At 33.1% G+C, this 13,352-nt stretch overlaps 1 protein-coding gene across 6 annotated transcripts in view; it reads left to right on the forward strand.

The window, feature by feature from the left end:
* Window positions 1-13,352, forward strand: part of CACNA2D1 (calcium voltage-gated channel auxiliary subunit alpha2delta 1) — a 472,005-nt gene that overhangs the window by 435,016 nt on the left and 23,637 nt on the right. For all 6 annotated transcript variants that reach the window (XM_037066145.1, XM_037066146.1, XM_037066147.1 and 3 more), the window contains 11 exons: window positions 2,314-2,401; window positions 4,000-4,062; window positions 4,658-4,761; window positions 5,586-5,672; window positions 7,016-7,083; window positions 7,717-7,755; window positions 9,534-9,605; window positions 10,470-10,622; window positions 10,707-10,759; window positions 12,255-12,310; window positions 12,721-12,850. In XM_037066145.1, the coding sequence (XP_036922040.1) occupies window positions 2,314-2,401; window positions 4,000-4,062; window positions 4,658-4,761; window positions 5,586-5,672; window positions 7,016-7,083; window positions 7,717-7,755; window positions 9,534-9,605; window positions 10,470-10,622; window positions 10,707-10,759; window positions 12,255-12,310; window positions 12,721-12,850 (913 nt within the window). The remainder of the gene's footprint in view (window positions 1-2,313; window positions 2,402-3,999; window positions 4,063-4,657; window positions 4,762-5,585; window positions 5,673-7,015; window positions 7,084-7,716; window positions 7,756-9,533; window positions 9,606-10,469; window positions 10,623-10,706; window positions 10,760-12,254; window positions 12,311-12,720; window positions 12,851-13,352) is intronic.

Consider the following 13,352-nt stretch of genomic DNA (forward strand, 5'->3'; position numbering starts at 1 on the left):
ATAGACATGTATGGGTTCTTAGCTTTTAAAACATTTTAAAATCTTAACTTTTCTAAAACCATTTATAAAAGCACTATCAGGAAAAAATGCAATGCTCGTGGGAAGTAACAAAGGAAAACCAGCTGTGTGGAAAAACAATTTACCTTAGTATTTACAATTTTTTAAAAAAGTATACACAATTGACTGTTTGTTCTTACCTATTCCTTCTTCCCTTATCTCTTCCTCCTCCCCTTCTCTCCTCCTTTTTTAAAAAATTAATTCCCTTTCTATCAATTAAACAAAGCACTTCCTCAGTAATAAAAAGTAAAAATTCTATCTTAAAGCCATCTCCCAAATTTAAATTTATCTCATAAAAAGAAATAACTATCACCTCTAAGAATGATGAGATGCTCTGAAAACCTGTCTTGAGCAGATGAAGTCTACCTGGCTCATGCCTGAGTATCAGTGATTCTTTATCTTTCCACTCAGTTCGCACTCACCCTGACTGAGACAAAGCCTTTCCATGTTATTTTACATTACTCTTTATTTTTATTCATAATAGACATTCCCAAGACAGAACTGAAATAATATTACTGAATTATTCTTTAATAGTATATTTATAGATCTTAGGAAAGTATAAATATGTTTAAACAAAACACTTTTAGTATAATAGGACTAATAGCCATAGTCATGTCGGTTCTGCAGTCTCTCTCCATTTCACTCACATTTATCTGCCTCCCCTGTGATCCAGTAAGAAATGTTAGAGGTAATTATATAACCATGCGAAGAGTTGAAATTTTATTGGATTTTTAATTATAAAGAGTAGCTAATAGATATAAAATAATTTATATTTTCCTTAGATTATTATAGATTTTCCTCAATCATATTTTAAATCATGGTTTTAAGAAATATGTAAAACTAACTTTAAAACTAACTATTAGTGATTGAAATCTAACTGATCTAAATAGTTTTTTTAATGGGTATAGTCAGGAGTAGTTTTGCTTTATAAAAGTACTTAATCCATCAGAAAAATTTCAATTACAGTTAATTTAATTTATTAACCTACCTAAATAGTCACAGTATAGAGTGGTTGTCTTCTCATATTTTTCTTTGTTTTGAACTAATGTGAAAATAAGACTGTGTACATGTGTAAAATGGTAAAGATTAATACTATTAATCTGTTTATATATTATATGGAATTAATTGCAGGGGACATATTTCAAGACACATTTTAGAATTGCAGGATAATGAAATTTATCCTGTAAATTTACAGGATAAATCCTGTAGCTTTACAAATGAAATTATGAAATTATTCACAACTTTGGTTATATTACAAATTACAATGATAGTCTCATTTTTTTCTTTGTTTTACCTGAAGGATTGGAGACAGCTACATTATTGCATTCATTTTCCAAATGGGCTACTTCTTAAATTGATACTCTTCCCAAAATAATATAATAAAAAAAAATAGTTCCTAAAGTGAGTTGAAATCAAGTCTAAAATATGGATTATATTTGTCCTTTAATCCTGGGTGAAAGCTACATTAAATTAAAATAATTAAAACCAACCCAAATGTTTCAACCTTATCTCATCCCTACCTCTTGTAGTTATAGGATATTAAGTAAGACCGTATATTCCTTATCTGAATAAAATGAAATTTTATTATAAATGTGAAGTTTCAGGGAGTACTTAGAGTTTATTCAGAGCTTTATGGGCTTAGACCAGAAGAGCCCGGAGAACAGGATGAAGGCAAAGTGTTTTATAAATATGTATTAATTTTACCCTTGGCTCTCATCATTTATATCCACTTCATTACCTTTGAACTTGAGCTTAAACTTGCACCAAGACCCTATCAGTAGATTCCAAATGCCAGTCTTGGAATAAGGGAGGTCTGTGATAACTTATGTTCCTTGGCAAAAACAAACAAAAATATATAGTTAAGTAGTTTTATACTTATATAAAAAATTGCCTATGAAATTATGATTGTTTGGAATCACTATACTAACCTACAAAAAATCAAAATCAAAAGAAGAATATTATTTCGTCACTTTTCTTTATTGGTGTATTTTATCTATTTTTTAATAAAGTTTAAAAAAATAAGTTGTCTCTTTTATAGAACTAACTTTTCTACTACTAATCCTACCATAACCTGAACAATGTGAGGCAAGATAAAAAATATATAAAAAGCAGAGAAAAATTTTATAAGATATATTTTTAAATTCATAGAAATATTATTTATTCTAAATTGTTTTAAGAAATAGATAATATATTGTCTTGTTATCTTAATTCAAAAATTATGTGCATGTCATTGAGGCTATTCTTTTTCTGTGTTAGGTAACACAGATTTGATTAATCGGGTCTTGCTGGATGCAGGTTTTACAAGTGAACTAGTCCAAAATTACTGGAGTAAGCAGAAAAGCATGTAAGTATTTGTTTTTGTTTAAGTTTTATTTATTTATTTATTTTAGAGAGAGGGGAAGGGAAGGAGAAAGAGAGGGAGGGAAACCTCAATGTGTGGTTGCTTCTCATGTGTTCCCTACTGGGGACCTGGCCTGCAACCCAGGCATGTGCCCTGACTGGGAATTGAACCGGCAACTCTTTGCTTCACAGGCCCGTGCTCAGTTCACTGAGCCACACCAGCTAGGGCAGTATTTGTTCTTATTAATAAAAATATATGTCCTCCATTTCAGTTTAGCATCTCTGGGAAATCTCTGGAAACGGGTCTCAAATTTAAAATTCATTATTTATCTATTTTTTCTCTTTTTTAATGAATTTATTGGGATGACCTTGGATAAAATTATATAGGTTTTGGGTGTACAAGTCTATAATACATCATCTCTATATTGTGTTGCATGTTTATCACCTCCAGTCAAGTCTCCCTCCATCACCATTTATCCCCTTTTTACTCTTCTTCTACTTCCCCCAACACCCCATTTCCCTCTAGTAATCACCAGGCTGTTGTCTGTGTCACGTTTTGGAGAGTTTTTTCTTTTGCTTAATCTTTTCACCTTTTTCACCCAGCCCCACAACACCCTTCCTCTCTGACAACTGTCTCATTATTTAGCTTTAATAACAATTTCTCAAGAAAATCATTTTGTAATTGTTGACAACTTGCATTTGCAGTTGTGGGTGTGTATCTGGAGTAACCTTTGCCACTACTCAGCTTTACACTCAGTGTATACACTGCAGTGTGAATAGACATGTTTGTGTGTGTTTCAACATATGTGGTAAAATAGTTTACAGTGAGAGCTCACTCGGCTTTCTAATAGCCAAGTGAAGAAACCCAGTGAAGAAACCAAGAAATCTATGGTTCTCATCTATAGTCTCTTCTCCACCCCACTTCCAGTCAATCACCAAATGTTAAATATTACTTCTAACAATGTTTTCCTCTCTTTTTCATACTCAAAGTCCTAATTTCCATTTCCAAGAACTTACAGAAACTGATTTTAATGCCTTTAGTGTTTCCCATCCCTCTACGTACAACAGCCCCCTGTCTATTCTCCATGCAACTCACATTTCCCAGTCTGGCTTTTAGAATGCAATTCCAGTGCCAGGCTAAAGGTGATTCTCTCCAGCCTGGATTTCAACATCATTCATGAGATGACCATTCTTAAGATGCTTGCACTTGAAACTTTACTTCCTCCTCTTTCTCACCTTGTGCCTTACGCTTTTATCACAACAAACGCAATCATTCTCCACGACCTTTCTTTTACACATACTCTTTGCTTTACCTGTGATATATTCCTGCTTTTACTGCCATCCCTATTAACTACTATTCCATCTCCAAAACTCAGCTGAATTATTGTTCCCTATGATGAGATGACTTCCTTAAGCATCCTCCCTTCAAGTACTTATTGCTTAAATGTTAACTAGTAAAATAAAATTGCCCCTATTGGTATATTTACTTTGGCTTTCTATATTTTAGGAATTTGTTTTCTTTTTCCTGTATCAGCAATCCCTACGTTAATACCTTACAAAGAATAAGTTGAATAAAATATTTCCTTCTGTCTTCTGTTCCAGCAAGGGAGTGAAAGCACGGTTTGTCGTGACTGATGGTGGGATTACCAGAGTTTATCCCAAAGAGTAAGTTCAGATAGCATCCGTAAAAATAAGTACATTACGAAAGATTACTGCAAGAATCTGTACATTGTAAGGAAGCCATTCTTCAGAGAAACTGATCATTCTTCATAGATTAAATTGGAGTCATTGTTGAAAGTACTTACTTTATTAAAATATCTTATTTATTTTTTAAATGCTATTATATGTTCTTCAGTGATGTATTTGATTTTCATGTATAAGATTTTAAAATAAATTTTTTCTTTGTAGACACTAACTAACCTAGTTAATGAACATAATGGTTACAGCATTTCATTGTTTCCACTGTTCTTCGGTGGGGCTTATCTCTGTCTTCAGAACAATCTGCAAAGTGGGTTGGCCAATTAACTCATTAGACCAGAATTGCCTAATTAGTAAATGCAAAGTAATACCACGAGTCAGCTTTTTCTGACCCTCTATATAAGTATAAGCTGATATATTGCTTAGTAATGACTATCATTTACCTGATCAGTCACCACTAAGTTTCTTAGGCTTATCTGTAAATTACAGTTTTGTCTACAAAGGGAGAATTAGGTTATCAGCTAGATTAAAGAATAAAAATGATGAGTCATTTCCTCCTCAGGGCTGGAGAAAATTGGCAAGAAAACCCAGAAACGTATGAAGAGAGCTTCTACAAAAGGAGTCTTGATAATGATAACTATGTGTTCACGGCCCCCTACTTTAACAGTAAGTAGTCCTTTGAAATTTAGTGTTTTCAGTTTTTTTACATAAATTCTTGCTGCTACCTTCATTCCCCCAAAACAATATATTGTAAGTTAATTGCTCAGAATGGTCATTACTAAGTATGTACTACATGCTGACATTGTAAAAACAGAAGCATCTAGTTAATTGAGGAGGTAAAATTCATATACAGGAAACAGCTATTTAGGAACATAGAGACAGCTTATCTGAAGGTAAGTACGACACATGGAAACACATGTAGATAATTCCTCATTTCACAAAGTGAAATTATATTGAAAAATGTTTAATGAATGTTTAAAAATGTAATTAATCAGTTTCTTCCAGTTTAATCAATTTGTTAAATATATTTTTATAGAAACTAATAATAGACATTTTAAAATATTTTATTTTGTTATTTCCCCCCAATTTTTTAATTGCTCAACCTCTCTGGGTATAGATATTACTTTTCCTCATTTTCATTCATGGAAAAATTGAAGTTTAGAAAACTTCAGAGTTTTGTCCAGGGACATGTATCCTCTGAAATACAAATGCAGTTTTGGGGAATCTGTGATCCATCTTTCTGTGTCAGCTGCCTCCCTAATACTTTAGCACACGTCGTGAAGCATAGATTTGGCATGCACCCATTATGTTGTGCAACAGTTGCAGCCACACTGAATAAGTCACATCCAAAGTTAATTAACATAAGTCATGTCATGGATACTTTAGTTACCTGGTGTATACCATATATCTATAGTAGAATTGTTACCTGTTTAAAGAGATTCAATATTATTTGATTTATCTAGACAGACCTCCTTCCTTTTTTTTTTTAGAAAGTGGACCTGGTGCTTATGAATCAGGCATTATGGTAAGCAAAGCTGTAGAAATATCAATCCAAGGAAAACTCCTTAAACCTGCAGGTGAGCATATACATGTATACATACGCACGACCAAAATTAATTGTGACCTAGTATTTATCTTGAAAATGGTCATCAGGAAAGCCATCAAAATGTTTCAACCAAAATGAAGTCAAAGACAGGCAAATTTTTGAAAATAAAATAAAATGAAATAAAAGTTTTCTTGAGATTAGGGATAAAATAAAATGGATGATGTATAGAGGTGAGGAATTTTCAAAGAAGTATATATGTTTATGCAGTGTTTATCATTACACATTTTTGTAATAGCTTACATCAATTTTACATCAATGTTTACAATAACTACAAATTTTTGCCATCAATTTAGTGTCATATCAAAATTCTAAATGCTGGATTCACCTAGCGATCCTACACTACAAGTTCAACCTGAAAGATACTTTCAAATATGCAAAACAGTTCATGTCCACATGAATAACACATGTGAATATTCATGATGATGTAAACATGGAATGTTTAGATTCCATTATTGGGGGAAAGGATAAATTAATTATGGCATATTTATACCATGTCTATTAAAAGGTATCGGAGATTTATTTTTAAAAAGCTTCCAAGAAAATAGATGGAAAGTGACTTTTTTCTAAAATAAAACAAGCCAAATGACAAAACTCAACAATTGGTAAAACTGAGTATCAGTGGGAATTGGAAGTAGGCCAGAATAAGTATATATAATAAAGTCACAGTTACGTTTCTCCCATCGTATCATTCAGTATTTCACTTTTTTCAAAGAGTGTGCATTAGGCCACCTGGAGAAGGTAGATACATTGACTTCCTTCTCCTGAGGGCAATTTTATTCCTCATTGGTCCACTACGTAGGCAGATTCACTCCATCACTTAGTAAACAATTCACCCCGTCCTTCATTCACTCAATTGCTTTTAGTTACTTAGTTATTCTCTCAGACTTCTTCCACTCCTACCCTCTCATCTTCCCAATTTCTCATCTATTCAGTCTTTTCAACACACATTTCTTAAGCACCCATTGCAGGCATTGGCTGGGTTAGGGAAGACACTTCACACATTCTGCTTGAATGACCTTATATTTATAAGGCTATTCCTAACACTATCACTTATTTTTAGCTTACCATCTTTATTAGTTAATTGTCCAGGTTGTGGCAAATGAATACTGTGTTGTGAATATAAACTGCAGTTTTTTAAATTAGTTCAAGTCAACTTTTCAATGTATAGCTAAAGTTAAATTTTCTTTTTAATCTCAAGAAACTTAATTTGCCTGCTCAAGAATTTTCAAATATGAGAGGAAAAATAAATATGTGAAAATCTAAGCTACATTTTTTAAATGTATATGTAAATTTTTCTCTTACATAATTTTTCAGTTGTTGGAATTAAAATTGATATAAATTCCTGGATAGAGAATTTCACCAAAACATCGATCAGGGATCCGGTAAGATAATTTTTTAAAATATATTATTTTGCTACATATTTAATAACCTCAAATGTAAATAAGAAAATTAAAAGTAAAATACAGACACCAGCAAAAGAAACTTTCAGTGCCAATACATTGAAATAAAATTATGAATTGCTGTTTTTCTTTTTTTTTTTAAATATTTTATTTATTTATCTTTAGAGGGGAAGGGAAGGGGAGAGGGAGAGAAATATTAATATATGGTTGCCTCTCGTGTGTCCCCTGCCGGGAACTGCCCTGCAACCCAGGCATGTGCCCTGACTGGGAATCGAACCGCGATACTCTGGTTCGCAGGCCCGCGCTCAATCCACTGAGCTACACCAGCCAGGGCTGAATTGCTGTTTTTCAAAGGGGGTGTTGTTTAATTAATTAATAAGCATAAAAAGAAAAATATTTCAATGTTATAATTTGAAATGCTAGTGTAGATATCTATTAATTGTTATTTTCTAATTTTAAAAATGAAGTAATTATCTTTTATATTATGGACTAGACCAATATTTAATCTTACTTTACACTAGATAAATTATTCTCATTTATAATCGGAACATAGTAATATGAAATAATAAAAATTCAGTTTTAAAAAGGAGATGATAATTGTACTTTGTCTTTCAGTGTGCTGGTCCAGTTTGTGACTGCAAAAGAAACAGTGATGTAAGAAAAAACTTTAAAATAAAAAATTTTATCTATATTGTTTGTTACTCTTGCTAAGATTTTATGATAAAAACAATGCAGGGAATTTTAATGAAATGCTAAACCATTACTCTTCAGAGTTGTGAACTAATTTATAGGTAAGAATTTGAACTAAATGCTTTTAATGCCTGACTTCAAATGCTTCTGGTTTTAAAAAGATTTTTAAAAGATTTATTATAGAAAATTTAGATATAGAAAAATTTATTATAGAAAATATTAATAAAGCCATATCAATATGGACTGTACTCTCTCCTATCTCAGTTGCATTAGGTTCTTCTGTACATGTTCATCTTTACCTGTTCCTGGATGGGGGGTTTCTAACCAACGTGTACTTGTTAGCAAAGCAGTCCCCCTCGTCTTCTGCCCTTTCTCTGAATTTGTCCAACAGGGCATTTACAACAATGAGAAATGTTTTTTAACTAGACCTAGGAATTACATACTTTATTATAAAGTTCCACCTACATGGACAGAAGTTCCCCATTGTCTCCTATTTTATTTCTGTTTGAGAGAGTGAAAGAGCAAATGTGGCCTTTGTTAAATGGCTGAAGATGCTTGAGATATGATACTAGATAAATTATTCCTAAAACAAAGAAAGAAGGATGAATTCCACTCTTGTAGTCACCTTATCTGTGTGTGTATATTTCCAATGGAAGCAAGGGGTTTATTTCACCTTACCACTTGTAGTCATCAAAATTATAAAACAATAACTTAATTAATTTTTTTTAAAGATTTTATTTATTTATCTTCAGAGAGGAAGGAGAGAGGGAGAGAAATATCAATGTATGGTTGCCTTTCATGTGTCCCCTGCTGGGAGTTGGCCCGAAGGGAACTGGACTGCAACCCAGGCATGTGTCCTGGCTGGGAATCGAACCGCGATCCTCTGGTTCGCAAGCCCGCGCTCAATCCACTGAGCTACACCAGCCAGGGAATAACTTAATTAATTTTTTAGTTTGTCTATTTTACACATAGATTATGTAAACATAGCCTTTGTAATAGCCTTTGTAAACATAGATTATGAAAACTATGTTTTAGAGCAGAGGTTAGTAGCAAGCTGCTTTCCCAGGAGGAACATGGAATGCATATGTCCCCAACTCTGAAAACTATGATTTAAATTGTGATTTGTATAAAATAAAATTTATTAAATTGATTTTTGCATTTAAATATGACTTAAACTAGGTGGGATTTTATTCTATATTTCAGAGTTAAACTTTTTTTCTTAGTTGCAGGCATTTCTTGTCATTTTTTTAATCTAAAAATCATTCAACCAACTATTTTTAATATAACAGTAATAAATATCCTCAGGCTGCTGGGTTTTTTTTTAAAGTTTGTGAAGCATAGTGACTAAACCTGATTTAAAAATATTCTTTGTGAAATTATAAATATGTGCTTAAAATAATTGTACATTATTAAATATTTTTATCTATACAATTTACTGGCTCATTCTGATGACTTTGGAGTGGTAAAAAAAAGATACTTCTGATTTGTTAAGACAGCTTTAACTGGATGGACAGTGGTGGAATATCAAGGGATCCGTATTCCTGAGGGATTGATATGAATCTATGTATGCCCGTAGTTTATTTCATCAGAATCTCTAGAGCATATATATTCAAGAGAAGACATAGCAATTTGAATTTTTCACCTGTTGTTTTTATAATCATCTAAATATATAATGGAGAACTGATAAAGTAACCTTCTGCCCTTCCTAAAAAATGTGTTCACTGCTACTGTTATTTTAATAGGTAATGGATTGTGTGATTCTTGATGATGGTGGATTTCTCTTAATGGCAAATCATGATGATTATACTAACCAGGTATGTATCCAAAGAGGACTGAACCAAGGTTACAAAGTGTATTTCCCTGATCAACATTCCTCTATACCATAATAGAAATTGATGACTAGTTTTATTTTTCTTATAAATTCTAAAGTACTTAATATGACATAAATCATTGAGAAATCCATTATAAATCTAGGTTTTCTTATATTAGTTAAGTTTGCTTTCTAGTATTCACAGTCATTTAAGCATATAGCTGAGGATCTTAACATGGTGTGAGCTTTTTATCTTTGCTCTCTCAGAAATTTAGAAAATTTCCGTATATTAAGTATTTATCAATTGATAATATCTAACTTAATATATGACTGGTGTGAAACAGTTGAACTTTCTACTTCCAAATTTGCAAATTGGCAGCACATAGGCTATTTGGTTCACACAGTTTTTTGGACAAAGTAGAATTTGTTGCCAACTAATTTTATTTCTGAATCTACAATGTTTATGGGCTGGAATTTAGGATTAAACTCTAGATTAATTCTCCAGGGTTACCCTAGAGGTTGTCCTTGTAGATGGAACTCACTCCAGTTCAGTACAGTCCCTAGACGTTTCTTACTTTCCTAAATCCCATCCATTTTTTAAATTTAGCTACATTTGATTGTATCCCTAAAGCTGAGTAAATTACATATATTCCTTGCACAAATATCTCACAGAGCCATTGAGTAGTAAGAACACCTAAGTTCATTTGCATTCGTCCATAATGTCATATCCTGGTTTATTACTTGCTTTTTTTCTAAAAGCTCCTGAGTGGTTTTAGAACACAGTTCATTGTATTTATTTTTCCTCATCTGGTTAGGTGTTAATATTTGACTTTAATTTGAGACTTTATGTTATTCTTTTCTGTGCTAGATTGGAAGATTTTTTGGAGAGATTGATCCAAGTTTGATGAAACACCTGGTTAATATATCGGTCTACGCTTTTAACAAATCTTACGATTATCAGTCGGTGTGTGAGCCCGGCGCTGCACCAAAACAAGGAGCAGGGCATCGCTCAGCATACGTGGTCAGTAACACCCAAGCCACCACTACCTCTCCAAGAGACACTCCGCATAGATTACTGCAGTGATTTTTTTATTGTATTTTCTAGCCATCAATAGCAGACGTATTACACATTGGCTGGTGGGCCACTGCTGCCGCCTGGTAAGTCAAAACTGCATTTTCATTGGTAATGAGAGGAAGATGTCAAGTAGTAAAGAGTTTGATGAAAATGGATGTTGTGACATGTAAATAGTATGGAAGTTACTTTCTATTTCCAATAGGACATAGTGATAATACTTACATATAGTTTTTCCTAAGGGATCAGTGTAAAGCTGTTACAACTATTCAGTTCTTTAATATGAAAACAGTGTTGCTCATGCAAACTTCAGCCTCTTCAGAGGCATCTTTTTTCTATATAGGTCCTCTTAAACTCTTTTCATTTATTTTTTCTCATATTAAACTCGATTCCTTAAATTTTAGGTCCATATCTCTCTCCTACTTTATGCCTTTAATATCCAAATTATAGGTTTTCATTGACCAAATTCGTGACATGATGGCTTGTCTTTGTACCTCTTGCCATTCACACAAAGGCTGGCACAGTTCTGGAGGCATCGTCTTGCTGAAATGGATCTAGTTCTTTCTTTTCACGATTCCATCCCCCTGCCACCTTCACCCTCTCACCTAGGACCTGCCACCTATGAAAATGAGGCATTTAAACTATTTAGTGAGACACTGTCAAGAGTCTGAAGATCAAATTCGTCATTGTTTGGTTCTGGTTAGTCCAGTAACTAAAGCTCCTGTTGTGTCTGGGATCCTTTCTCTCCCTCCCTTCTGTTCTTCCTGTTTCTTTGTATCACTGCCACACTGCATTTTCCAAGCCTATCCCACGTAGGTTGATCTCTAACATCCATTTGATGTTGAGGCTTTCCCAGCTAAAATCGGGTGATTATAAAGTGCAAAGATTTTATATTAAAAAGAATTTTGTGGGAAAAAATTCAGAAATCATCCTTCCTGATGTGAAAATGAGATTTATATATTAATTTACATAGGTTTTCTAAAACTTGTATCGCTTCTGAAATACTTGATTGCCTTTATGTTATTTTTAACTAGACCATCTCCCTACTCACCATCCACCTTTCTTTTACTAAATGCAGTTCCCAATGAACATATCATACTATCTAACATTGATTGTTTACTATAAAACTGAAATATGTCTTACGCCATATATATGGTATGCATATTTTATTTCATAAATGTCACATTATGGATTTACAAATATATTCTATATGTAGTTTCTACACCCACGGTACAAAGTCATTTTTATTTGTTTTTAGGGTTCTTCCACCAAAGAGTTTTAAAAACCAAAAGAAAGAGAAAATCCTGCTTGTGAAAACTGTTCCCCTCTTCAGGGTCCCACACACGTCTCTCATTTGGTCCTAAACCATCTCACTTCATGACTTCCACAGAAACCTTTACAATGTTTTGTATAATTTAAGAAATAGTTATGTAAAATGCTTCTAAGCTTTTTATTAGCAAAGTCACAATTTTTTCCCAGAAAGATGAAAAATCACTGTGTAAAAGTCCTCAGGTTTTATTATGTAATTTAGAAGGGAAGTATGTAGATTTTTATGAATAATTACTCATATTTAAAATTCAGGTCTATTCTTCAGCAGTTTATCTTGAGTTTGACTTTTCCACGACTCCTCGAAGCAGGTACGTAAATGCTCAGATGTTGTATCGTAATAATCAAAATGTTCTTTCTGTATCTGCTGAATTTAAAATAACTCAGTGAGAAGTGTGTATGTGTGTTTGTGTGTGTGTGTGTGTGTGAGAGAGAGAGAGAGAGAGAGGTCATCCATTTGGCACTTGTAGGTTAAGAATCTTTTTGTGGAAACCTTTCTATCTCACATTGGCCTGTATTTTGTAGCTGCTATGCATTTGAACTAATATATTCTTTTGAAATTTGGGGGACACCTATTACGGGCTGCCAGTATATTACATAGCAGTAAACAGTCTGGGCAAGGCGCCTGCCCTGGTACAGTTGTTTTGCTCCATGAGAAGGGAAGGCTCTGGGGGACTGCCCTGTAGTGCCCCTCACCGTAGTGGTCTCTGTTTCCCCACAGTTGAGATGGAAGACGATGACTTTGCAGCCTCTTTGTCAAAGCAGAGTTGCATTACTGAGCAAACGCAGTATTTCTTCGATAATGATAGTAAATCATTCAGTGGTGTGTTAGACTGTGGAAACTGTTCCAGGTAATTTTTCCCTTCATTTCTGGACCATTTCTACAATATTTCACTAAGAAATTGTATCCACTCTTATAATCATTACAGAAAATAATAGATTGTTGTTGAGTCTGAGAGAGATGCGTAATTGTTCTAAGGTGAACACACTAGAGATTTTCACTTTCTCTGTAGGTTTTTAAAATTAATTCTAACTTCGATGAGTTATAGTCCCTTCAACTATAATATATGGTCAAGAAATCAGTAGCACATAGAGAAATTATTTAAATATAATTTAAATGTAATTTTTAAATGTAATTTTTGTCTAAAAGAACCCATATTAAAATTTTCCTATCATCCAGAAATTGCAGAATTATTCAATTTAGTAAGATTAGGATAAATTACATGAGTCATTCTAAGTCATATATATTTTTATATATAGTTAATAAACAGGTTTACATAAAAACATTCAGGGGGTGTGTTCTGATTCTAGTATTCACTGAAATTTAGAATTCAAGTTACGCTTGATTTGAAG

Source organism: Sturnira hondurensis, unplaced genomic scaffold (assembly GCF_014824575.4).
Source record: "Sturnira hondurensis isolate 20B ecotype Veracruz unplaced genomic scaffold, ASM1482457v3 Scaffold0016462, whole genome shotgun sequence".
NCBI lineage: Eukaryota > Metazoa > Chordata > Mammalia > Chiroptera > Phyllostomidae > Sturnira > Sturnira hondurensis.